A 26601-nucleotide genomic window follows, 5' to 3' on the forward strand; every position below is an offset into this window, starting at 1 on the left:
TCGGAGGTACCGGGATGGGCTCGGGGTGTCCTGGCAAAGGCCCCGGGACTCCCGGGATAAACACCGAGGGTCCCGGATGGGCCCAGGGGTCACGGGATAAGCACTGGGGGTACCGGGATAAGAACAGAGGGTACCGGGATAAGCACCGACGGTACCGGGATGGCCTCGAGGGTCCTGGCATGGACCCCACGGTGGGTCCCGGGGGTCAGCGGGGGAAACTGAGGCACGGGCGCTGGCCGCCATCCCCGCGGCGGGTTCCCCGGCCCCGATGCCGTGCCGTGCCCCGGTGCCATGCCCCGGTGCCACGCCGTGTTCCGCAGGCCGAGAAGAAGGCCAAGGTGATCGCCGTGATGAACGTGGTGGAGGAGCCGGCGCGGGCCGAGGCGCAGAAGGAGGAGGAGGCCAGCCCGCCCCCCGGGCCGCAGCAGCCCACCGACCCCGCCTCGCCCAGCGTGGCCACCACCCCCGAGCCCGCCGTGGCCGAGGCCGGCGACAAGAACGCCTCCAAGTCGGCCGACGACGAGCCCGAGTACGAGGTGAGGGCCGAGCCGGGCCGTGGGGACGCTGCTGAGCCATGGGGTGGCACTGCCAGGACAGCAGGGACACTGCCGAGCCGTGGGGGTGACACTGCCGAGCCATGTGGGGGCATCACTGAGCCAGGGCAGGGACACTCCTGAGCTGGGGTGACGCTACTGAGGCAGCAGGGACACTGCTGAGCCATGGGGACGCTGCCAGGACATGGGGTGACACTACCGAGCCAGGGGGTGATACTGCCAAGCCATGTGGACGCTACCAAGCCGGGAGTGACAATGCCAGGACAGCAAGGACACTACCGAGCCACGGGGGGACGTTGCCAGGCTGTGGGGTGACGCTGCCGAGCCTTGAGGACACCACCGAGGCAGCAGGGACACTGCTGAGCCCTGGGGGGACACCGCTGAGGCAGCAGGGACACTACCGAGCTGTGGGATGACGCTGCCGAGCCATGGGGTGACACTGGTGAGCCAGTGGGGGACACTGCAGAGACAGGGCAGGGACTTAGCCATGGGGACACTGCCAGGCTGTGGGGACACTGCCAAACTGTGGGGGAACACTGCAGAGACAGCAGGGATGCTGCCGAGCCATGGGGTGACACTGGTGAGCCATGGGGGGACACTGCTGAGCCATGGGGGACATTCCAGAGACAGCAGGGACACTGCCGAGCCGTGGGGTGACACTGCTGAGCCATGGGGGGGACACTGCCAAACTGTGGGGACACACTGCCAAGGCAGCAGGGACACCACCAAGCCCTGGGGACACTGCCAAGCCCAGGAGGTGACACTGCCAAGCCATAGGGACATCCCAGGTGACCAGCTCCACCTGTGGAAGCAGCAGCTGCCTCTCCACGCTGCCAGGACCTGGCCCTACGTCCAGGTGGGGCAGGAGGGGAGCCCGGCGGCACCGTGCTGACCCTGCCCCGTCCCCTGTCCCCTGTCGTGTCGGTGTCCCCAGGACGGGCGCGGTTTCGGCATCGGCGAGCTGGTGTGGGGCAAGCTGCGCGGCTTCTCCTGGTGGCCCGGGCGCATCGTGTCCTGGTGGATGACCGGCCGCTCCCGCGCCGCCGAGGGCACGCGCTGGGTCATGTGGTTCGGGGACGGCAAGTTCTCCGTGGTAGGTGGCACCCTGGGAGGGGAGGGGACACCATTGAGGGGTAGGGGACACCCCGAGGGGGTATCGGGGGTAAGTGACACCCCAGGGGGTTAGGGGACATCCTTGAGGGGTGACACCCTTCAGGGGTAAGTGGCACCCCTCGGGGGTAAGTGACACCATTGAGGGGTAGGTGACACCCCAGGGGTGGTAAGTGGCACCCCTCGGGGGTAAGTGACACCCCAGGGTGGTATGTGACACCATTGAGGGGTAAGTGGCACCCCGGGGTGGTAAGTGACACCCCGGGGTGGTAGGTGACACCCGTCGGGGGTAGGTGGCACCCCTCGGGGGTAAGTGACACCCTGGGGTGGTAGGTGACACCCCAGGGGTGGTAAGTGGCACCCCTTAGGGGTAAGTGACACCCCAGGGTGGTTTGTGACACCATTGAGGGGTAAGTGGCACCCCGGGGTGGTAGGTGACACCCTGGGGTGGTAGGTGACACCCCATGGGGGTAAGTGACACCCGTCGGGGGTAGGTGGCACGCTGGGGTGACGGTGATGGCAGCAGGTGACAGTGGCTGGCAGTGGGTGACAGCGGGTGACAGCGAGTGACACTGGTGTCCCCATGGCTGTCTCCTGTCCCTCCCCAGGTGTGTGTGGAGAAGCTGCTGCCCCTGAGCTCCTTCGCCAGCGCCTTCCACCAGGCCACCTACAACAAGCAGCCCATGTACCGCAAGGCCATCTACGAGGTGCTGCAGGTGAGGGGACACTGCCCGGCCCTGGGGACACTGCCCGGCTCTGGGGACACTGCCCGGCTCTGGGGACAGTGCTGAGCCTTGGGGACACTGCCCGGCTCTGGGGACAGTGCTGAGCCTTGGGGACACTGCTGAGACACGGGGGGGACACTGCCGAGCCCTGAGGACAGTGCAGAGCCATGGGGGGACACTGCCAAGCCAAGGAGGGGGACGCTGCCAAGGCATGGGGACGTGCCAGGGCACTCCTCCACCTGTGGAAGCAGCAGCTCCCTCTCCACCCTGCCAGGACCTGGCCCTGCCCCACCTGGAGGTCTCTCAGGGGGTGTGGGGAACCCCAAAGGACATGTGTGCTCCCTGAGGGGGCTCTGGGGTGTCTGGGAATCAGACAGACAGACTGAATCAGCTGTCCCACCCTGGGGGGACCCTGGCTGTGGCTCCTGTGTGAGAGCAGCCTGGGGAACCCCCAAGGACAGGCTGGTGACACCTGGTGACACCTGCACACCCCCAGGTGGCCAGCAGCCGGGCAGGGAAGATCTTCCCCGCCTGCCCCGAGAACGACGAGAGCGACACGTCCAAGGTGGTGGAGATCCAGAACAAGCAGATGATCGAGTGGGCCCTGGGCGGCTTCCAGCCCTCGGGGCCCAAGGGGCTGGAGCCCCCCGAGGGTGAGCAGGGGCTGGGGACACCCCTGGGGTGGGCAGGAAGGTGCCAGGGGGCTGGGGGGACACACCCTGGTGATGTGACCCGATGGGGGGACAGGACTGGACACTCCCAGGGTGGCACCGGGGTGGCATGGGGCTGGGCAGGGGGGACACACCCTGGTGGTGTGACCCAAATGGGGGGACAGGACTGGACACTCACAGGGTGGCACTGGGGTGGCATGGGGCTGGGCAGGGGGGACACACACCCTGGTGATGTGACCCAATGGGGGGACAGGACTGGACACTCACAGGGTGGCATGGGGCTGGGCAGGGGGAGCTGAAGGGCTGGTGGGACACACCCTGGTGGTGTGACCCGATGGGGGGAGACAGGACTGGGGACACTCACAGGGTATCACCAGGGTGGGCAGGGGGTCCGGGGCACTGGGGACACACACCCTGGTGGTGTGACCCGATGCGGGGACACCGCTGATGGCCCCACCGGTGACCCCCAGAGGAGAGGAACCCCTACAAAGAAGTTTACACGGAGATGTGGGTGGAGCCCGAGGCAGCCGCCTACGCGCCGCCCCCGCCCGCCAAAAAACCCCGCAAAAGCACAACCCAGGAGAAGCCCAAGGTCAAGGAGATCATCGACGAGCGCACCCGAGGTACCCCCGTGCCCACCCTCCTCTCCGGGGGTCCCTCCCTTGGCCCCCCTGGCCTGAGCAGCCCCCTGACCGTCCCCTGTTCCCCAGAGCGGCTGGTGTACGAGGTGCGGCAGAAGTGCAGGAACATCGAGGGTGAGTGTGAGGATGGGCGTGCCCTGCACCTGGGCATGGGCTGGGGGGGGTCTGTCCTTTCCTCTGTGGGCTCAGGGTCTGTCCCTGCCTGCCCAGCAATGGGTCGAGGGTCTGTCCCTGCCTGTCTGGGGATGGGCTGGGGGGTCTGTCCCTGCCTGTCTGGGGATGGGCTGGGGGGTCTGTCCCTGCCTGTCTGGGCTGGGGGTCTGTCCCTGCCTGTCTGGGCACCTCAGGGCACAGGGAGTGGGCTCAGGGTCTGTCCCTGCCTGTCTGGGCTGGGGGGCTGTCCCTGCCTGTCTGGGGATGGGCTGGGGGTCTGTCCCTGCCTGTCTGGGCACCTCAGGGCACAGGGGATGGGCTGGGGGGCTGTCCCTGCCTGCCTGCCTGGGCTGGGGGGTCTGTCTCTGCCTGCCTGGGCTGGGGGGTCTGTCTGTGTCTGCCCGGGCACACCCTGTGCCAGGGGATGGGCTGGGGGGTCTATACCTGCCTCTCTGGGCTGGGTGGTCTGTCCCTGCCAGCCTGGGCACCTCAGGGCACAGGGGGCACACGGGGCTGTGGGACAGCTCAAGGGAGGAAGGCCAGGCTTGTCACACCCCTCAGCCTGGCTGGCGGACAGACAGCAGCTGTGAGGTGGCAGGGTCCACCTGGATGGTGGCAGGGCCCACCTGGATGGTGGCAGTGCCCACTCACCTTGGATGGTGGCAGGGACCCCACGATGGTGGCAGGGACCCCCCTCAGGGCTGTTGGGGTCTGGGGTGGGGCTGGAGGGCACTGGGGGTCCTGCCTGCTGCTGCCAGGGTGGTGCCCAGCTCTGCTGTGACCCCAGCATGGGCTGAGCATGTCCTGGGGACAGCAGGACAGGGCTTGGGGTGTCCCCACCATGCTGGGGTAGGGTGCCAGGGTGATGGTTTGGGGTGTCCCCGTGCCAATGCGGGGTGCCAGGGTGATGGTTTGGGATGTCCTTATGCCAGGGTGATGGCTCGGGGTGTCTCCACACTGGTGGGGTGCCATGGCAATGGGTCAGTGTGTCCCCATGCTGGGTGGGATGTCAGGGTGTCCCCATGCCAATGTGGGGTGCCAGGGTGATGGCTCGGGGTGTCCCCATGCCAGAGTGGGGTGCCAGGGTGATGGTTTGGATTGTCCCCACACTGATGTGGGGTGCCAGGGTTGTGGTTCAGAGTGTCCCCACACTGGTTGGGGTGCCAGGGTGATGGGTCACGGTGTCCCCATGCCAATGGGGGATGCCAGGGTGATGGGTCAGGGTGTCCCCACCAGGCTGGGTGGGGTACCATGGCAATGGCTCAGAGTGTCCCCACACTGAGTGGGGTGCCAGGGTGATGGTTTGGGGTGTCCCCACACTGGGTGAGATGCCAGGGCGATGAGTCAGGCTGTCCCCATGCTGGTGTGGGGGTACCATGGCAATGGCTCGGGGTGTCCCCACACTGGTGTGGGGTGCCAGGGCAATGGATCAGGGAGTTCTCATGCCAATGTGGGGTGCCAGGGTGATGGCTCAGGGTGTCCCCACACTGGTGTGGGGTGCCAGGGTGATGGGTCAGGGTGTCCCCATGCCAGGGTGGGGTGCCAGGGTGATGGTTTGGGGTGTCCCCATGCCAATGTGGGGTGCCAGGGTGATGGCTCAGGGTGTCCCCACCATGCTGGGATGCCAGGGTGATTGGTGAGGGTGTCCCCATGCTTGTTGGGATGCCATGGTGATGACTCAGGATGTCCCCATACTGGTATGGGGTGCCAAGGTGATGGGTCAGGGTGTCCCCATGCCAGGGTGGGGTGCCAGGGTGATGGTTTGGGGTGTCCCCATGCCCATGTGGTGTGCCAGGGTGATGGGTCAGGGTGTCCCCATGCCAGGGTGGGGTGCCAGGGCGATGTCTCCCCTTCTCCCCAGACATCTGCATCTCCTGCGGGAGCCTCAACGTGACCCTGGAGCACCCTCTGTTCATCGGGGGGATGTGCCAAAACTGCAAGGTACGGGCTGGGGCACGGCCTGGGGGGCTCACGGGGTGTGCCCCACCCCGAGGGGGGGTTCCCAGCGTCCCCAGGCCCGCGGTGACACCCCGGCTGTCCCCAGAACTGCTTCCTGGAGTGCGCGTACCAGTACGACGACGACGGCTACCAGTCCTACTGCACCATCTGCTGCGGCGGCCGCGAGGTCCTCATGTGTGGCAACAACAACTGCTGCAGGTGCCAGGGGCTGCCCGCGGTGCCAGGGGGTGCCAGGGGCTGGGGCTGCCACGGGGGTGGGCTGGAAGCAGGCAGTGTCCCCTAGGGCCCCACTCCTGTCTGCCATGAGACTGGGAAGGTTTGGTGTTGGCACATTCCTGCCATGTGCCTGTGGTGATGCCAGTCCTGGTGTGGCACTGGGGGGGTTTGGTGATGTCCCAAACCCTGGGAAGGTTTGGTGGTGCCACAGTCTTGGCATAGCAGTTCAGACAGCCCTGGTTTGGGCCTGGGGCGTTTTGGTAGTGCTGTGGGCTGTGGCACAGGAGCAGACGGGTATGGTGGTACCAGGGAGGTCCTGGTGATGCCAGGGAAGTCTTGGTGGTGCCAGGGAGGTCCTGGTGGTGCCACTGTCCCCGTGTCAGGCTTAGATGTCCCAGTCTGGGTAGGGTATGGTGATCCCCCCATGGTCAATGATGTCAGTCCTGTGGGAGGTTCTGGTGATGCCAAGTCCTGGCAAGGGAATTCGGTGATGTCCTTGAGGAAATGTGTGGGAATATCATGATGTCAGTAAGGAAATGTGGGAATTCAGTGATGTCCTTGAGGAAATGTGTGGGAATTCAGTGATGTCCTTGAGGAAATGTGTGGGAATTCAGTGATGTCCTTGAGGAAATGTATGGGAATTCAGTGATGTCATTGAGGAAATGTGGGGAAATTCAGTGATGTCATTAAGGAAATGTGTGGGAATTCAGTGATGTCCTTGAGGAAATGTGTGGGAATTCAGTGATGTCAGTAAGGAAATGTGTGGGAATTTGGTGATTTCAATAAGGAAATGTGTGGGAATTCAGTGCCAATAAGGAAATGTGGGCAAATTCAGTGATGCCATTAAGGAAATGTGTGGAAATTTGGTGATGCCAATAAGGAAATGTCCCAGGCTGAGCATTCTGAGCCTCCTGGGCTGTGCCAGTGCCAGGGACTGTCCTGCTGTGCCCAGAGCCCCGTGGCTGCAGATGGCACAGCCCCAGACTCTGTTTCCCCCTGGCTCCAGCCCACTTTGCCAATGGCAGTCTCAGATGTTTTATTTGTGGCACAGAAACACAAACACAAACACAGCTGAGCTGGTGCCTCTGAGGAGGAATCCCAGCAAAAGAACCCCTGGGTTTTGTCCCCTCAGTGTCCCCTCTCCAAGTCTCATTGTCCCTTCAGATTCCTCAGCTCTGTGCACCCACCTGGCTGCCAGGCAGCTCTCTTTATCTTTTATCTCCTCTGTTGTGTTATCTGGACTCCTGCTGGGTCTCTGTGTCCACTCACAGGCTGGGTCACCCTTCCTCATCCTCTTTGTAACTCCAAAGCTCAGCAGCTCAGGCTGGGGCTGCACCCAGCGCTCAACTCTGCAGCCCAATCTGCATTTCAGACCCATAGCTGGGCCAGATTTATTCACCTCAGCACCCAATCTGGCAGATTTTGTGACAGGCATTGCAAAATATCCTAATATCCTGTCCTGATGTGGAGCTAGCGAGGTTCTGGTAGTGCCACAGACCTGGCATGGAAATCAGGTGCTGCCAGTCCTGCTGTGGAGCCTGGCAGTGTTTTGGTGATGCCACAGCCCCAGCATGGGAAGTTCTGGTGTAGGATTTCAGTGGTGCCAGTCCTGCTTTGGGGCTGGGAGGATTTCTGATGTCCCAGTGCAAGACTGGAAGGATTTTCGTGGTGCCACATTCCTGCCCTGGGCTGTTGATGATGCCAGTCCTGCTTTGGGATGTTTTAATGATGCCACGGTCTCCATGTGTAGGGTTGGGAGGTTTTGGTAATGTTCTGGTCCAGGTGTAGGATTGGGGAGTTTTGGCAATGCCCTGATCCTGTCTGGGTGGAGCTGGGGAGGTTCTGGTGATGCCACAGCCCTGGCACAGGGACTGGGTGGTGCCAGCTCTGGCTGGGGACCGGGAGGCTTTGGTGGTGCCTTGCTCCTGGTTTGTGGGGTTGGGGGAAGTTTTGGTAATGCCCCAGACTGGGGATGCCACAGTCCTGCTGTGGGTTCAGGGTAATCCCAGATCTACGTGGGATTGAGGATTTTGGGGGATCCCAGGTCTGGTGTAGGATTGAGGTTTTTGGTGATGCCACAGTCCTGCCATGGGGTTCTGGGTGATGCCAGTCCAGCTGGGGGGCTTTGGAGGTTTGGGCAGTGATGAGATCCTGCAGGGCTGGGGAAGGTTCTGGCAAGGCTCCAGTGCTGCTGTGGAGCTCAGGAGTTCCTCTGATGGCCCAGGTCTGGGGTGGGATTGAAGGTTTTGGGTGGTGCCAGTTCTGGTTTGGGACTGAGGCTTTTGGTGATACCACATTCCTGCCATGTCGGTTTGGGTGATGCCAGGTCTGGGGTGGTTCTGGTGATGCCACAGTCCTGCCGTGGGGTTCTGGGTGATGCCAGTTCTAGTGTAGAATTGAGGTTTTTGGTGATGTCACAGCCCTGCCATGACAGTTTGGGTGATGCCAGGTCTGGGGTGGGACTGGGGAGGTTCTGGTGATGCCACAGTCCTGCCGTGGGGATTTGGCTGATGCCAGGTCTGGTTTGGTGTTGTGGAGGTGTTAGTGATGCCACACTCCTGCCGTGGGGTTTTGGGGGATCCTGCGTCTGGTTTGGGGCTGAGGTTTTTGGTAATGCCACGGTCCTGCCATGGGGTTTTGGGTGATCTCAGGTCTGGTTTGGGGCCAGGGAAGTTCTGGTGATGCCACAGCCCTGCCATGAGGTTCTGGGTGATGCCAGGTCTAGTTTGGGACTGAGGCTTTTGGGTGGTGCCAGTTCTGGTTTGGGGCTGAAGCTTTTGGTGATGCCACAGTGCTGCCGTGGGGCTCTGGGTGATGCCAGGGCTGGTTTATGGCTGGGCCGAGCTTTGGCAGTGCCCAGTCCCAGCGTGGAGCTGGCTCTCAGACCAGGGGTGCCAGTGGGCAGGGATTGCCCACTCCTGCCCTGGCGCTGCCCAGCTCCTGCTGGTGCCCCCCCTGGCAGGAGCCCCGTGCCAACCCTGGGTGCCCCCTGTGCCAGGTGCTTCTGCGTGGAGTGCGTGGACCTGCTGGTGGGCCCGGGGGCGGCGCAGGCGGCCATCAAGGAGGACCCCTGGAACTGCTACATGTGCGGCCACAAGGGCGTGTACGGGCTGCTGCGGCGGCGCGAGGACTGGCCCTCCCGCCTGCAGATGTTCTTCGCCAACAACCACGACCAGGAGTTTGTGAGTGACCCTCCCAGTGACCCCCTGACCCTCCCTGCTGACCCCCAGCCCAGCCCCTCCCTGCCCTGCTGACCCCCAGCCCCTTCCTGCTGAACCCCAGCCCCTCTCCACTGACCCCCAAGTCCTGCCTCACTGACCCCCAGGTCCACACCTGCTGACCCCCAGCTCCTCCCTGCTGACCCCCAAGTCCTGCCTCGCTGACCCCCAGTCCCTTCCTGCTGACCCCCAGCCCCTCTCCACTGACCCCCAGGTCCGCACCTGCTGACCCCCAGCCCCTCTCCACTGACCCCCAAGTCCTGCCTCACTGACCCCCAGCCCCTTCCTGCTGAGCCCCAGCCCCTCTCCACTGACCCCCAAGTCCTGCCTCACTGACCCCCAGACCCTCCCTGCTGCCCACCCTGCCCCACTGACCCCAGCCCCTCCCACTGACCCCCAACCCCTCCTCTCCCCTCTGAACCCCCAGGCCCTCCCTGCTGACCTCCAGCCCCTCCTTGCTGACTCCTCCAGCCTCTCCCCACTGACCCCCAAGCCTTGCCCCACTGGCCTCTAAGCCCTTCCCCAATGACCCCCCAGCCCCTCCCTGCTGACCCCACAGCCCTGACCCCCAGCCCCTTCCTGCTGATCCCCCAGACCCTCCCCACTGACCCCCAGGCCCCTCCCTGCTGACCCCCAAGTCCTGCCCCACTGACCCCAGGCCCCCGCAATGACCCCCTCAGCCCCACCCACTGAGCTCCCAGCCCTTCCCTGCTGACCCCCAAGCCCTTCCCCTGCCCCACTGACCCCCCCAGCGCCTCCCCGCTGACCCCCCAAGCCCTGCCCCACTGACCCCTCCAAGCCCTGCCCCACTGACCCCTCCAAGCCCTGCCCCACTGACCCCCTGCCCTGGCTGCAGGACCCCCCCAAGGTGTACCCGCCGGTGCCCGCTGAGAAGAGGAAGCCAATCCGGGTGCTGTCGCTCTTCGATGGCATTGCCACAGGTGGGTGGGGGTTCCTGCCCTTGGGCCTTGCAGGGCTCCCCCAGGGCGTGGGCAGGTCTGTGGGTGTTCCTGTGGGTGTTCATGGGGACAGGTCTGTGGATGTTCCATGGACAGGTCCGTGGGTATTCATGGGGACAGGTCTGTGGCTGTTCCTGTGGGTATTAATGGGGACAGGTCTGTGGGTGTTCCTGTGGTGTTCATGGGGGAACATCTGTGGGTGTTCCCATGGACAGGTCTGTGGGTGTTCATGGGGACAGGTCTGTGGGTGTTCCTGTGGGTGTTCATGGGGACAGGTCTGTGGGTGTTCCCATGGACAGGTCTGTGGGTGTTCCTGTGGGTACCCCAAGGGTCACACACCAGAAGGGAGAGCAGGATGGGATCACCCCTGGTGGGTGGGACAGGTAGGGACAGGGCTGGGGGCCCTTTGTGACCACCCCCCATGGCTGCCCACAGGGCTGCTGGTGCTGAAGGACCTGGGCATCCAGGTGGACAGGTACATCGCTTCCGAGGTGTGCGAGGACTCCATCACCGTGGGCATGGTGAGGCACCAGGGCAAGATCATGTACGTCGGGGACGTCCGCAACGTCACCCAGAAACACGTAGGTGCCACCCTGACCCCTGCCCTGCCTGCAGTAGGGCATTGGGGCAGCCCTCAATGTCACCCAGAAACACGTAGGTGCCACCCTGACCCCTGCCCTGCCTGCAGTAGGGCATTGGGGCACCCCTCAACGTCACCCAGAAACATGTAGGTGCCACCCTGACCCCTGCCCTGCCTGCAATAGGGCATTGGGGCAGCCCTCAATGTCACCCAGAAACACGTAGGTGCCATCCTGACCCCTCCCTGCCAGCACCAGGACACCCCCATGGCATTGGGGCACCTCTCAGGCCCAGGGTGGGGTGTCAGGGTGTACTGAGTGGGACCCCATGGTCCTGGTGGGTTCCTTCCCACTGCTCTGTGAGGGCCCCAAAGAAGTAGGAATGATGAGAGCTCCATCTTATCACAAGGCTAATTAATTATTTTATTATCCTGTAGTATTCTATACATCTAAAACTGAACCTGCCAAGCACTCAGCCCTGCACACACTGCTCAGATGTGCCTGTGTTCACAGGGGTCCCAGGATGAGGGAAGAGACAAGAATGTTCACTCCATGTTTCAGAAGGCTGATTTATTATTTTATCATATATATTACATCAACACTATACTAAAAGAATGGAAGAAAGGATTTCATCAGAAGGCTAGCTAAGAATAGAAAAAGAAAGAATGATAACAAAGGTTTGTGGCTCAGAGTCCGAGCCAGCTGTCTGTGATTGGCCATTAATTAGAAACAACCACATGACATGAGCCCAATCACAGATGCACCTGTTGCATTCCACAGCAGCAGATAACCATTGTTTACATTTTGTTCCTGAGGCCTCTCAGCTTCTCAGGAGAAAATTCCTAAGGAAAGGATTTTTCATAAAAGATGTCTGTGACACCCAGAATCTCGTGACTGTCCCCCAACAGTCCCCACACACACACACCCTGGCCTTGATAAGCCAAGGAACCAAAACCCATCACTCTGGGTAAACAATCTCCATATTGCATTCTGCTTTGGCACAAGCACAGGCACAGCAAATGATAAGAATTGTGTTTTCTTTCTCTAAAGTTCACACAATGTGAATCCCAGCAATATTCTTGGGAAGAATTGTGCCTTGCTTTTCTGTGTGAAGATAAATGTGGGGCTCCAGGGCACCGTCGTGGCTGTGGCAGCACCTGGCTCACCTGGGCTCTCTTTCCCTCTCGCAGATACAGGAGTGGGGCCCCTTTGACCTGGTCATCGGGGGCAGCCCCTGCAACGACCTGTCCATCGTCAACCCGGCCAGGAAGGGTCTCTACGGTACGGTAGGAGAGGGCTGGGGCTGCACAGGGGCGGCAGAGGGCTGACAGAGACCCCCAGCCCTTAACCCAGCCCCTCATTCCTCCCCACAGAGGGCACCGGGCGCCTCTTCTTCGAGTTCTACCGCCTGCTGCACGAAGCCCGGCCCAAGGAGGGCGACGACCGGCCCTTCTTCTGGCTCTTTGAGAACGTGGTGGCCATGGGAGTGAGCGACAAGAGGGACATCTCGCGCTTCCTGGAGGTCAGTGCCCACCCCTGCAGCCCTGGGGACACCCAGGTGCCACCCCACAGTGTTTGGAAAGACAGGAGTCTGCTAAGGAGGGCAGGAGCCTTCCCTGAGATGGAGAATGTAAACCCTCCCCACCCCTACAGGACTCCAGACCCCAAAACTCTGCTAAGGAAGGCAGGAGCCTCCCCTGAGATGGAGAATGTAAACCCTCCCCACTCCCACAGGACCCCAAAACTCCCTCAGATCCCAAAACTCCCTGCTAAGGAAGGCAGGAGCCTCACCTGAAATGGAGAATGTAAACCATCCCCAACCCTCCCAATTGCTATAAATTTTAAATTAAGGGGCTCTCAGGCAAAAAAAAATATGGGAGCAGGAAATAACAGTTCTTTAATAGGAGAGAAAAAAAATCTTCCTGTTTCTGGCACTCATTTGTTGTCTTTTCCCTTTCGGGATACCAGCAAGATTATTTTATTATTTGTGTCACCAATGCTACAGAAAGCATCACATGGAAAGAAACCAAAGTTCCTCTTTTATTACACACACCTATGTCAACAGCCACTGTTGTAACACATCAGAAGAGAAATTTGATAGAAAATTATTGGATTACAAGAAGCTTGGGAAAGAGTGGTAATAGACTGGGAATTGAATGTCCAAAAGGAGAGAGATGGATTTGTTTTACATTTAATCTTGATGATACAGTTCAGGATTCAGTAAGAAAAACAAAAAGGTAAAACTAGCACAGCAATCTAACTCTGTATTGATCCCAAATGAAAGGATAAAATAAACAATGCAGTACTCTAGAACAGAGTGCAGTTCTGCCAGAGTCAGAACCCAACCCGGCGCCCTGTGGGTCAGGGTGTTGGTGGCAGTGCCATCGGAAATGTGGCTGCAGCCCTCCTGCAGGGTCAGGGGTGGTTCTGCTGGAGCAGGGATCCTGTAGAGAAGGATGTACTCTTCCTCTGAAGATCCAGGGGAAGGAGAGGCAGCTGCTGTTCCTCTGGGGAATCCCTTGGAGAAAGCTGTGCTGATGTTCTGCGGTGGTGTTCACAGGGGTCTGAGGATGAGGGAAGGGATGAGGATGTGACTCCATATATATTACATTAAAACTATGCTAAAAGAATAGAAGAAAAGGTTTCATCAGAAGGCTGGCTAAGAATAGAATAGAATCAGAAAGAATGAATAACAAAGGCTCTGTCTCAGACTCTCTGTCTGAGCCAGCTGACTGTGATTGGCCATTAATTATAAACATCCAACATGGGCCAATCAAAAATCCACCTGTTGCATTCCACAGCAGCAGATAACCATTGTTTACATTTTGTTCCTGAGGCCTCTCAGCTTCTCAGGAGGAAAGGTCCTAAGAAAAGGATTTTTCATAAAAAGATGTGTGTGACAGTGTCCCACAATCTCCAGATTATATCCGGGTAGCAATGCTTGGCTCCTCCCTCTGGGTGGAGCATCTCACAATGGGATGTTATAGTTCTTATCAGCCATGCAGTGACATTCAATAGCTGTTAGCAGCAGATTGTGGTCACTCAGAGAGAGAGATAAGGCAAACTTCCCACTTGACAAAGATAATCTGTGATGCAGATGGCAATAGAAAACATCTTGCATTGCCATGTGGAGCACACAGCTGCCCAGCCCCACTGGGCCTAAGCCCAGGGACAGGTCTGACCCTTGTCCCTCCCTCCCTCAGTCCAACCCTGTCATGATCGATGCCAAAGAAGTGTCTGCAGCACACCGGGCACGCTACTTCTGGGGGAACCTGCCGGGCATGAACAGGTGAGCAGGCAAAGCTGAGCCCCTGGGTGCTCTGGGAGGGTGGGCTGTGCTCCTGGGGGGCTCTGGGAGGGTGGGCTGCACTCGTGGCTCATCCCTCAGCTCAGCTATGCCTCTGGGGGTCCCCTGAGCCTGGTCAGGGCTGGGCAGGAGCAGGAGTCTGACAAAGAGGTGATGGCACACCCTGGAACCCTGTGGTGGTTCCCCGTGGCGGTATCTGGTCCTGTCCCAGCTCTCTTGTGCTGCAGGGGTGGCACTGAGCTGGCCTTTGTGTCCCTCTTGGGTGTTGGCTGTGTAGTGGCCATAGATGGGCTCCCACAGCCCATTACCTGCCACACACCCCCAAAACAGCCATGGCCACCTTGTGACCCCCACAAACCCCAGCTGGAGACCTGCCCTGTGCCCACGGTGGGGAGGGGACAGGGTGGGGACACAGTGCTGCCACCCCCTGCCCACCATGTCTGTCCCCCAGGCCGCTCGCATCCACCGTCAATGACAAGCTGGAGCTGCAGGAGTGCCTGGAGCACGGCAGGATAGCAAAGGTCAGCCTGGGCTGGGGGTGAGGGGGCCTGAAGGGGGCAGGAGGGGGGTCCCAGTGCTGTCAGCAGCAGTCCCAGGCTGCAGGGTGGGGGTCCCAGTGCTGTCAGCAGCAGTCCCTGGGTCATTGGGATGCAGGATTGGGGTTCCAGGAGGGATCAGTGGGGCTCCCAGGGTGGGAGTTGCTCCATGCCAGCCCAGCCTGACCAGCCCGTGCCTCTTGCAGTTCAGCAAAGTGAGAACCATCACCACCCGCTCCAACTCCATCAAGCAGGGCAAGGACCAGCACTTCCCCGTGTTCATGAACGAGAAGGAGGACATCCTGTGGTGCACGGAGATGGAGAGGTAGGGGACAAGGAGAGGACATCCTGTGGTGCACAGAGATGGAGAGGTAGGGGACAAGGAGAGGACATCCTGTGGTGCACGGAGATGGAGAGGTAGGGGACAAGGAAGGAGGACATGCTGTGGTGCACGGAGATGGAGAGGTAGGGGACAAGGAAGGAGGACATGCTGTGGTGCATGGAGATGGAGAGGTAGGGGACAAGGAAGGAGGACATGCTGTGGTGCATGGAGATGGAGAGGTAGGGCAGGTGGGCCAGACACAGACCCCAACCCTGATCTAATGAGACCTTTGCTGGGCTCAGGGTGTCCCCAGCAGGCTGCAGGGTCCCAGATAGTGCAGTGCTGTTTGGGACAGACTGTCCAAGCTCCCAAGCAGTTCTCAGCCACAGGCAACCTTGGCAAGCTTAAGTCGTATCAGCTCTTTAGTGATTATCAGTTCATTGTGATTTCAGCTCTCAGCTTGCTAGGTGCCTTGGACAGATGCAGGGAGAGAGAGGAGAAGGCTGTGTGGGGTTCCACAGGAGAATTTCCACAAAATTCTTTATTGAATTATTGATTCAATAAAGAATCAATCTTTATTGATTCTTTTGTGAAGGTTCCCAGTGACAGCTCTTCTGCCCAAGCTGGGCAAAAACAGCACTTTATATAGGGTACAGGTACAGAAATTGTCCAATAGCAAGGGTTAAAGGGAAGTGACCTATAGGGTTACAGAGAGATAAACACGGGTTAAAAGAAGGTGACCTATAGGGTTCCAGAGAGATAAACAAGGGTTAAAAGAAGGTGACCTATAGGGTTACAGAGAGATAAGCAAGGGTTAAAGGAAGGTGACCTGTAGGGTTACAGAGAGATAAACAAGGTTAAAGGGAAGTGACCTATAGGGTTACAGAGAGATAAGCAAAGGTTAAAGGAAGGTGACCTGTAGGGTTACAGAGATAAGCAGGGGTCCAAAGGTGGAAGAGGGGCTTCCAGCCCCTTCACCATGACTTGGCATTCCCTATCTTGGGCTGCTGAAGGCCACACCTGTGCCTGCCACGCTGACCCGTCCCCGTGTCCCGCAGGGTGTTTGGCTTCCCCGTGCACTACACGGACGTGTCCAACATGAGCCGCCTGGCCCGGCAGAGACTGCTCGGCAGGTCCTGGAGCGTGCCGGTGATCCGCCACCTCTTCGCGCCCCTGAAGGAATACTTTGCCTGCGTTTAGAGATGGGCAGGGACTGGCCACACTCACGGAGCGAGTCGGTAACAAACCCATCCACGCCAAGAGAAGTGAACACACGGAATGAGAGAAGAGTCAGCACCCAGAAGAGAGACGGGATTTCGCAGCCCGACGGGAACCCAGCACGCGTCTCCCCGAGCGAAAGGGGTCGGTGTCCTCTCCGGAATTTCCCAGGATCAGCTTTAGCTATTTAAAAACAAACAGAAACCACAAGAAGCAAACAAAAACAAAAAAAAACAACGAAGATGGTAAAAACAAACGACGACGAAACAGAAGAAAAAAAAAAAAAAGAAGAAAAGAAACCAAAACCTTTTTTTTTTTTTTTTTTGGTAACCTTTTAATTTTCCGCTCTTTTCTGGCTGGGTTTTCCTGTCGGTTTGGTTTCCACTTCTCGGAGCAGCAGGCGAGACGAGACGCCAGCGCCGCTCTCGGAGAGGGGGAAATGGCAGCGGGGGGAAAGCCCAGCGGGGAGGGAGGCGGAGGAGGCAAAGGAGACCCTGCTCTGCTCCGAGACCCGCTCCGAGACCGCTCCGAGACCGCTCTGAGACCGCTCCGCTCCGTCCGCGCCAGCAGCGCCCGGCCGGCCCGGCCCCGGCCCCGGCGGCTGAGCCTCGCTCTGTTCCACCAGCACCGCTCTCCGGTGACATGGAGCCGACCCGGCAGGGAGGCCGGGAACACACACACCACACACACACCTTTTCTACAGTATTTTGGGTGCCTACCACACGGGAAACCTTGAAGAGAGCAGATCCTAGAAGCCGCTGTTACCTCTTGTTTACAGTTTATATATATATGATAGATATGAGATATAGATATATATATATATAAAAGGTACTGTTACTACTGTACAACCTGACTTCATAATGGTGCTTTACACAGCGGGGTGAGTCGAGACATCAGCTTCCACGTTGCCTTACGTGCCGGGCCTTTCCGAGCGAGCGGCAGGGCCGGGGCGGCCGGGCGGAAGCGTCTCCATCCCGAGTCATGCAATAACCTTTTTCTGTCCCGAACGGAAGCGCCTCGGCGGTGCCCCCCTGCCCCGCCGGCGCCGCCCCGCAGCGTACTGGTGCTCTTCTGCGTACGTGGCGTCCGCCAGGGCCCGTGCCGGCCGCGCCCCGCCGTCCCGCGGGGTGGCACGGGGGCGCCGGCGGGGCAGGGGGCACGCGGCGGTGCCGGAGCGCGGCCGGGGCGCTTCGGGCATGGCGCGGGGATGGCCGCGGCTCCCGGACCCTGGTGCTACATCCGCGGGGCCGGGCTGGCGGCAGGAGGGCGATGCCCCGGCGAGCCGGGAACGGGACCCCGGCACCGCGGCCACCGGGCCATCGCTCCCCTGCCCGCGCGCGGTTCGGAGCGGCGAGCGCGTTCCCTCGGTGCCCGCCGGGGTGACGATGGTGGCAGTGGCAGTGTCCCCTCGGCGCCCGCCGGGGTGACGGTGGTGGCAGCGGTGGCAGTGTCCCCTCGGTGCCCGCCGGGGTGACACGGCACGGTGGCGGTGGCAGTGTCGGTGCTGGCGGTGGGAGCGGAGCAGGTGCTGGCGGTGCTGCGGTGGATGGTGCTACGCTCCGGGGGCAGGCACTGGTGCTAGGGCGCGGGGAGGCTCCCGGGGCCGTCGCTGTCTCCTCTCTAACTGTGAAAGGTGCGGGCCCGGGGCCGCGCTCGCTGCGGGGTGCTGGCTAATGGCAGCGAGCCGCGGCCCGAGCCCCCGAGGTGCTGGGACCGACGGCGGCGAGGGGCCCCCGGCTCCCCTCCCTGCTGGTGCTACTGGGGGCTGGGGGGCCCCTCTGGGTGCGGGGGGCACGGGGAGCTGAGCTGGCACGGGCGGCCGCGGTGGGGGCACCGCGGGGCCTGGCTGTGCCGGGGAGTGAGGGTGGCAGGCGGAGGGCACCGGCCCTGGGCACCGGGCTCCTGCTCGCTCCCGGGGCCGGGTGGCACAGCACGGCACGGGGTGGCACAGAATGGCACAGGACCGCTGCACCGGGCACGGGTCCTGCCCGCCTGCTGCTGTCTGAGCCCATAAGCCAGTCTGTGGGGCTGGCATGGCCCCGGGCGTCCTGTGTGGGGCACGGTGGGCACTGTGGGTCCCGCATGGATCCACTGCGCTGGCTGTGGGTCCTGCATGGCCTTGCAGCACTGCTGCAGGTCCTGCATGGCTCTGTGCCCCTGGCTGTGAGTCCTGCATGGATCCACTGCACTGGCTGTGGGTCCTGCACGGCTCTGTGCCCCTGCCTGTGGGTCTTGCATGGTCCTGCAGCACCGCTGCAGGTCCTGCATGACTCTGTGCCTCTGCCTGTGGGTCCTGCATGGATCCATGGTGCTGCCTGTGGGTCCTGCACAGTCCCACAGACCTGGGTGCTAGTGCTGCATGGCCCTGCAGGGCTGATTGCAGGCCCTGCGTGGCCTCGCCGTGGCAAATGCAGGGCCTGCACGGCCCTGTGGCACTGGGTGCTGATCCTGCATGGCCTTGAGGTGCTGGGTGCTGGTCCTGCACGGCCCTGCGACGTTGTTGGCAGGTCCTGCACGGCTCTGTGGCACTGGGTGCTGGTCCTGCATGGTCCTGCGGCTCCGGGTGCTGACCCTGCATGGCGGTCCTGCGGCTCCGGGTGCCGGTGCTGCCCGGTGCTGCGGGTTCTGCACGGCCCCGCGCTGGGTTTGGGGGTCCCAGGGGCCCCCGGGGCCGGCCCGGCTCAGCCCAGCCCTGCAGCTCTTCCTGGGACCCCTGGCCCTGCTGCACCTTTGGGGGCTGGGTCCCAGCAGGTGCTGCAGCGTTGGCGTGGCCGCTGCCAGTGCCGGTTCGGGTGCTGGTTCTGGTGCCAGTGCCAGTTCTGGTGCCGGTTCCAGTGCTGGTTCTGGTGCTGGTTCCAGGGCCGGTTCGGTGCTGGTTCTGGTGCTGGTGACAGTTGTGTCCCAGTTCTGGTGCTGGCGCCAGTTCTGTGCTGGTTCCGGTGCCGGTTCGGTGCTGGTGCCGGTGCCGGTTCTGGCGCCGGTGCCAGTTCTGGTGCCGGTTCTGTGCCAGTTCTGGTACCGGCGCCGGTTCTGGTGCCGGTTCCAGTGCCAGTTCTGGTGTCGGTTCCGGCGCTGGTTCTGGTGCCAGTTCTGTGCCAGTTCTGACGCCAGTGCCAGTTCTGGTACCAGTTCCAACTCTGGTGCCGGTTCTGTGCCGGTTCTGGTGCCAGTACCGGTTCTGTGCCGGTTCTGGTGCCAGTACCGGTTCTGTGCTGGTTCTGGTGCCGGTTCTGTGCCGGTTCTGGTGCCGGTTCTGGTGCCAGTACCGGTTCTGTGCTGGTTCTGTGCCAGTTCTGGTGCCGGTGCCGGTCCCAGTGCCGGTTCCGGACCGGTACCGGCGCCGTGGGAAGCAGGTTCCTGCTGGGAGCAGGTGCCGGCGGCGGTGGGGACCGTGGGGATGCCTGGGGCGAGAGTTCAGTTTTTAACAAAGTACCCGACTCACGTCTTTTTTTAAACAAAACCAACCAGACAAATTCTGTTGCACAGCCCTAGATGAAAACTCAAAACAACACAGCAAGGCCTGAATTCCTTAAGATCCGCCGAGGGAGTGGGGACAAACACGGTGCTAAAACATTTTATTAAAAATATATATTGTTAAATTAAGTCTGCTGTCTGGACAATGACTGTTTTGTTTCTCGTAGTGGAGTTTCAAAGAGCACTATTATTTTACTCTTATATATTATTATTAAAAAAAAAAAACAAAAAAGAAAAAGGCATTTTAACTTTGTACTTGAAAACTAAATGAGAGATTTCATGTGTTTTAGCCTAGACATTGAAGTAGCTGACGCTTAACTATTTGTGGGAATCATGTACTCATCATCCCGAGGAATACGCTGTAGAGCTGGTACCCTCCTTCCTCCCTCCCTTCCTTCCTCTTCCTCTTCCTCCTCCCTTTGATTTGGCTCCGCCGCCACATTCCCGGCGCCGCCGCGGCCGCCCCGGCTGCTCTGCCTGCCCTTCTCCCCCCACCCCGGTTTATTTTCTATTCTCTCTCGGTTCGTTGCCCCTGTTTTTTTGTTGGTTTGTTTTTTTAGGGTCGCTTCTCTATTTATTGCCGCTGAACTGTGCATTTCACGGCCGGAGGTGCCGCGGGCGCCCGGCGCTGTTGTATCTGTGTGAGTATTGCTCGTGACATAGCTGTTCTGAACTAATAAAGGTCAATGCGTGCAGCAGATGTAGAAAGTCTGTCCGTCCCGCTTCCATCCCATCCTCCTTTTCTTTTTTTCTTTGGTGCCCAGAAGAGTATAATACAGACAAGCTCCTTTCTAATGTACTTGTGCTGGAGAACACTTGAATAAATGTCCTGTTTTGTGCAAAAAAAAAAAAAAGAGAAAAAAAGAGGAAAAAAAAAAAGAGAGGAAAAAAAAAAAACACCTCTGTGTGGTTGTGTGGTCTGTCTGGTGTGGGTGGGGACATCCAGGTGCTAAAGGGGTCCTGGTGATAGTGTGGGGTCCTGGCAGGTGCTGCTGCCTTTGGGGTCCTGGTGATGGTGGGGTCCTGGCAGGTGCTGCTGCCTTTGGGGTCCTGGTGGTAGTGGGGTCCTGGAAGGTCCTGGTGCCTTTGGGATCCCGGTGCCTTTGGGGTCCTGGTGATCATGGGGTCCTGGCAGGTGCTGGTGCCTTTGGGGTCCTGGTGGTAGTGGGGTCCTGGAAGGTCCTGGTGCCTTTGGGATCCCGGTGCCTTTGGGGTCTGGGGGGACAGTGGGGTCCTGGCAGGTCCTGGTGCCTTTGGGGTCCTGGTGATGGTGGGGTCCTGGCAGGTGCTGGTGCCCTTGAGGTCCTGGTGGTAGTGGGGTCCTGGTGCCTTCTTTGGGGTCCTGATGATGGTGGGGTCCCAGTAGGTCCTGGTGCCTTTGGGGTCCTGCTGCCTTTGGGGCTTGTGGGGGCAGTGGGGTCCCGGTGCAGGTGCTGAAATGCAAAGCTGTGGTGGAGTCACAGGGTGTGGGGGGGTCCTGGCAGGAGGTGGGATTGGGGTGATTGTGGAGGTCTGGTGGGGCCCTGGGGTCCCTGGTGGGGCCCTGGCAGGTGCTGGAATTGGGTGATTGTGGAGCCCTGGAGAGCCCTGGGGTCCCCGTGGGTGGGTGGGTGGGGGTCCCCGTGGGTGGGGTCCCAGCCCTGAGGTCCTTGTGTTCCCAATGAGCAAAGGGTTCCCAGGGGTCTCAGTCGCAGGTGTGGGAGCTCTGGATGGTGCCCAGCTCCCCTGGGCACTGGGAGCATGGGCTGGCGCAGCCCGGGGCTGGGGGTTGAATGGGCACCCCCATTTCTGCCACAGTGTGAGCTGTGGGTCAGGAAACTGCCCCGTGCAGCTCCTGCCTCAGTTTCCCCTGCAGCTGAGCCTCCTGGGGCCTCCCCAGGTGCTGGGACCCGGAGCAGGGTCCAGGGGGCTGGTGGGTGTGCATGGGGTGGGCAAGCAGCGTCAGTGACAGGTGTGACAGCCTGGGGACCTGTGCCGTGCCAGGGGTGGTGGCACAGGGCACTGCCAGGCTCTCCAGGGCTCTGGTGAAGCACAAAAGCACAAAAAGACCCAGTGCTGGTGCTGGGCTGGGGCATGGATGGACTCAAGAGCAGCCTTGGGAGGAGATGTGGGGAATGGAATTACAGAAAATGTTCAAAATATAAAAGAAGGTTCACATCGTGTGTATGTAAACTTTGAGATCAGAAATGTTGACTGAGAAATGTTATGGAATAAGACTGACATGGTTGAGAGAGAAATTGAGCTAGAAATAAGTTTTAAAGGATGGTCTTGTGAATAAGATTAGATACTTTGGAGAAATAGAACTATGAAAGATGTATTACCCCACGAGGGGTAATTTTAGATCATTAGTTTTAAGGTATTTAAAGTGTGGTGTGGCTAAAGCTGACAGGCCAGGAAGTGTTTGTAGTGTAATTAGGAATTTGTTACTGCCCTGTCAGGGCCACAGAAGGGAGGAATTCCTGACAGGAAGGTTCCAGGCCTGGGAGAGGCAAGGTCTGGTGGGCACATCCTGGTTTAATGTGTGGGGACAGCATTTCCCCACTGCATGAGGGGAGCAGCAGCTGCTCCTGCACAAGGCACAAACACCAGCCCAGGGCAGGGACTGCAGCTGTGGCCGCCCCAAATGTGCCTTGTGGACACCTGAACTGGGGCTGCACACCCTGGTGCTGCTGTGGGGAAGGTAAATTCAATAATGTCTCACCTGTGGGGAAGGTAAATTCAATAATGTCTCACCTGTGGGGAAGGTAAATTCAATAATGTCTTACCTGTGAGGAAGGTAAATTCAATAATGTCTCACCTGTGAGGAAGGGAAATTCAATAATGTCTCACCTGGGGAGGGCTAACTGTTGGGGAAGATGGAACAGGAAAGCCTTATCAATATGATTGTCTGGCTAAAGATTTTGAGAATATGGAAACTATAAGTGAGATTGAAATGAAAGCAAGCTTTGAGATCCCTCAGTTACTGAACAACGGGAAAACAATGGCATGGCCAGCTGAAGGTGATCCCCTTGTGATGGAACAACACCCTCTGCTTGCAGACAGGCCCAAGGGTCAGAGCAGACCCTGCAGCTTGGCAGAAGGGCCCAAAGAGGAGTTTGTAGGGTTTAAAATGTAACACAGTGTGGTAATGTAGTGATTCTTATAGGCTGTATGTAAAAGCTGTAGAATTTGTATCTTGTACTAGATTGGTTAGTGAGAATCAGAATATTCAACACAGAAGAAGATTTGTTGTATTGTAATGGGACCTCACTCTCTTAGCTCTTAGCTCTTGCCCCTCTTGCCTCTTAACTCTTGCCTTTTACTCTCTCACCCCTTTTACTCTCTTGTGCTTTTACTCTCTCACCCTCCCATCCTCTCTCCCCCTCTCTTCTCTCGGGCCTGCTCTGAGCTGTGGCTGCAGCTCCCAGCAGGGCCCTGCACCCAGGCCCTGTGCACTGAACCCCAAATCCCAGCAGGGCCCTGCACCCAGGCCCTGTGCAATAAACCCCAAATCCCAGCAGGGCCCTGCACCCAGGCCCTGTGCACTGAACCCCAAATCCCAGCAGGGCCCTTTGCAATAAACCCCAAATCCCAGCAGGGCCCTTTGCAATGAACCCCAAATCCCAGCAGGGCCCTTTGCAATAAACCCCAAATCCCACCACCTGGCTGCAGAGATCTCTCATTTCCATCCATCCCGACCATCCTAACCCCCAACACTCCCACACTAACAAAGCCTGGGAGGAGGGATGTGGCACCGGGAGGGGATGCCAGGAATGAAGAACTCACCAGCCATGAGGGCACTGGGCAGAAACCCCAAAATGAGGAAGAAATTGATAAAACAGCTGGGGAAATGTGCTGAATCAGCTCCTGCAGGGGCAGATTGCCACCACTGACCCCTGGCCCAGAGACCCAAAAAGATGCACGAGAAGAGTAGCACTGAGCATGCGACTGCTTAGCATGAGAAGCAAAGGACAAATTTAACTAATGGATGGTAGACTGCTAATTAATAAGAGAACTGTGCAACTCACATTTATTGTTAAGTAAAATCCACGTTGTTGGCTTTGGTCTCATTTGCAGCTTCATTCAGGCAGAGGCTTCTCTCATTAATTGGATTTGAACAGAGCCAAACATCAGCAGCACGTGGAGCTGCTGGACAGAGCCCAGAGAGCCCTGGAGCCAGGCTGGGAGAGCTGGGGGTGCTCACCTGGAGAGGAGAAGGATCCAGGGGGAGCTCAGAGCCCCTGGCAGGGCCTGAAGGGGCTCCAGGAGAGCTGCAGAGGGACTGGGGACAGGGATGGAGGGACAGGAGCCAGGGAATGGCTCCCAGTGCCAGAGGGCAGGGCTGGATGGGAGATTGGGAATGAGGAATTGTGCCCTGGCAGGGTGGGCAGGCCCTGGCACAGGGTGCCCATGGTGCCTCAGGTTTGGCTTTTCTGTTTTTCACGTTCTGTGCTGCTTTAGTGTGTGGGTCTGGGTTTCATATCAGGGATGCTGAGCTCTGGGCACAGAGCAGGGACACAAAACAATTCCTGCTCCAGCTGGGCACCAAGGACAAATGACCCAAATCTCAGCCCAGGAGCACAAACAGGAGAGAGAAAAACAAGGATGGGACTGCATGGGCTAAAGCTGGAATGGGACAATGAACTGCAAGGTGCAAATGGAGCAGAACTGATCCCAGTGACAGACCCCGTGCCTGGTTCTGCATTTTGGGGCCAGTTTGGTTCATCTTGGGACCATTTTGGGACCATTTTGGTTCATCTTGGGTTCATTTTGGGACCATTTTGGTTCATCTTGGGTTCATTTTGGGACCATTTTGGTTCATCTTGGGTTCATTTTGGGACCAGTTTGGTTCATCTTGGGTGCAGCCCTGGCTGGGCCCTTGTGCTGCCCAAGGTGGATCCATGCAGGAGATGCTTTCAATAAATCCCTGTTTGATTCTTTAGCTCTGCCCAGCCTCTGCTCCAGCTCAGCCTGCACAAGGCATCACCCAGAGCAGCTGGGGCTGCCCCTGGATCCTGGCAGTGCCCAAGGCCAGGCTGGACACTGGGGTTGGGACAGTGGCAGTGTCCCTGCCATGGCAGGGCTGGCACTGGGTGGGATTTGGGGTCCCTTCCCACCCAGATCTGTGCCTGTGGTCACCAGACCTGTGCAGAGCTGTCCCTGTGCCCAAGGGCAGCAGGGCCCAGCCTGGCTGGAGGAGGCACCAACAGGGACAAATGACAGGGACAGGGACAGATGCCACCCTCTGCCCTGGGGAGAGAGAGCCCCTGGCAGTGACAGTCCTGGGGTGGCTCTGGAAGGACCTGGGGGTCCTGGCAGGGACAGAATGTTTGTCCCTGGTGTCCCCAGTACAGGGGAGACAGCAAAGCCCCAGAGACACCAAAGGGGGTGCCCAGGACAGGACCTGGCAGAGCCAGGCAGTGCCCAAGGACAGGGTGGCACCACTGGGGTGGGATGATGGGATGGGATGGGATGGGATGGGATGGGATGGGATGGGATGGGATGGGATGGGATGGGATGGGATGGGATGGGATGGGATGGCATGGCATGGCATGGGATGGCATGGGATGGGATGGGATGGGATGGGATCAATGGGATTATGGGATAGGATGGGATGGGATGGCATGGGATGGCATGGGATGGCATGGGATGGCATGGGATCAATAGGATGGCATGGCATGGGATGGGATGGCATGGCATGGGATTATGGGATAGGATGGGATGGGATAACGGGATAACGGGATAATGGGATAATGGGATGGGATGGGATGATGGGATGGGATGATGGGATGGGATGGGATGGGATCAATGGGATGGCATGGGATCAATGGGATGGCATGGCATGGCATGGCATGGGATTATGGGATAGGATGGGATAACGGGATAACGGGATAATGGGATAATGGGATGGGATGGGAAGTGGACATTAGGATGTGCATGAAGCAGGAGATCCCCCAGCCCCATGACCCAGCCCCGTGTCCCCACTGCTGCGCCACAGCCAAGTGCCACATCTGTCACTGTGAGTGTCCGGTGCCACCAGCAGTGTGCCAGGCTGCTCACAGGGCAGGATGGGGACAGCACCTCTGTCCTGTCACCACACCTCAGGAGCCTGAGGGCACCGAGAGGGGCTGTGCCAGGAGCTCCTGGGGCCACCAGGACAGTCCAGGGCTGGCAGCTGGTGGGGCATGCTGGGCTGTGCTGGGCACTGCCCGGTGTTACTGGGATGGACTGGGCACCACTGGGTGTTTCCAGGCACTGTTAGGGGTCCAGGGGTGTCCCAGAAATGTTCCAGGGGTGTCACGAGGGTCCCAAGAGGGGGCCCGGGGGTGCCTCGGGGGGGGTCCAGGGGATGTCCCGAGGGTTCCCAGGGGTCACCGGGGATGTCACAGTGATGTCCCGGGGAAGTCCCGGGGGTCCCAGGGGTGTCACGGGGCTGTCATGAGGGGGTCCGGGGGTGTCCCGGGGGTGTCCCGGGGACGTCCTGAAGGGTTCCTAGGGGTGTCCCAGGAGTGCCACGGGGGTCCCGGGGGTGTCATAGGGGTGTCATGGGGGGGTCCAGGCGTGTCACGGGGCTGTCCCGAGGGTGTCCCGGGGGTGTCACGGGGGCTCTCGGGGGCTCCCGGGGAGGGGTCCAGTGGGGGTCCCGGGTTGTCCCGGGGGTGTCACGGGGGGTCCCGGGGGTGTCACGGGGGGTCCCGGGGATATCACGAGGGGTCCAGTGGGGGTCCAACGTTGTCACGGGGATGTCCCGGGGGTGTCCCGGGGGTGTCACGGGGGTGTCCCGGGTGGTTCCCGGGGTTGTCCCGGGGGTGTCTCGGGGGGGTCCCGGGGTCACCGGGGGTATCCGCGCGCGCTCCGTCACCACGGCAACAGCGCGTGCAGGTGGCGGGGGGCGGAGCCCCGGGCCTTGGCCCCGCCCTCTCCGGCTGTCAGTCAGGCCGCGCGCAGCCCACCCTGCTGGGGGGCTCGGCCCCGCCCCCC

The 26601-nt window shown here is 59.8% G+C and overlaps 1 protein-coding gene across 1 annotated transcript in view; it reads left to right on the forward strand.

The window, feature by feature from the left end:
* Window positions 1-16473, forward strand: part of DNMT3A (DNA methyltransferase 3 alpha) — a 37809-nt gene extending 21336 nt beyond the window's left edge. The window contains exons 6-22 of the mRNA XM_059468115.1: window positions 321-536; window positions 1489-1647; window positions 2273-2380; window positions 2886-3042; window positions 3531-3683; window positions 3771-3815; window positions 5716-5795; window positions 5899-6011; window positions 9028-9211; window positions 10104-10188; window positions 10642-10787; window positions 11975-12065; window positions 12158-12306; window positions 13988-14073; window positions 14543-14612; window positions 14834-14952; window positions 16008-16473. Of these exons, the coding sequence (XP_059324098.1) occupies window positions 321-536; window positions 1489-1647; window positions 2273-2380; window positions 2886-3042; window positions 3531-3683; window positions 3771-3815; window positions 5716-5795; window positions 5899-6011; window positions 9028-9211; window positions 10104-10188; window positions 10642-10787; window positions 11975-12065; window positions 12158-12306; window positions 13988-14073; window positions 14543-14612; window positions 14834-14952; window positions 16008-16149 (2103 nt within the window). The 3' untranslated portion in view covers window positions 16150-16473. The remainder of the gene's footprint in view (window positions 1-320; window positions 537-1488; window positions 1648-2272; window positions 2381-2885; window positions 3043-3530; window positions 3684-3770; window positions 3816-5715; window positions 5796-5898; window positions 6012-9027; window positions 9212-10103; window positions 10189-10641; window positions 10788-11974; window positions 12066-12157; window positions 12307-13987; window positions 14074-14542; window positions 14613-14833; window positions 14953-16007) is intronic.
* Window positions 16474-26601: the final 10128 nt, after the last annotated feature.

This window comes from Ammospiza nelsoni, chromosome 3, assembly GCF_027579445.1.
Source record: "Ammospiza nelsoni isolate bAmmNel1 chromosome 3, bAmmNel1.pri, whole genome shotgun sequence".
NCBI lineage: Eukaryota > Metazoa > Chordata > Aves > Passeriformes > Passerellidae > Ammospiza > Ammospiza nelsoni.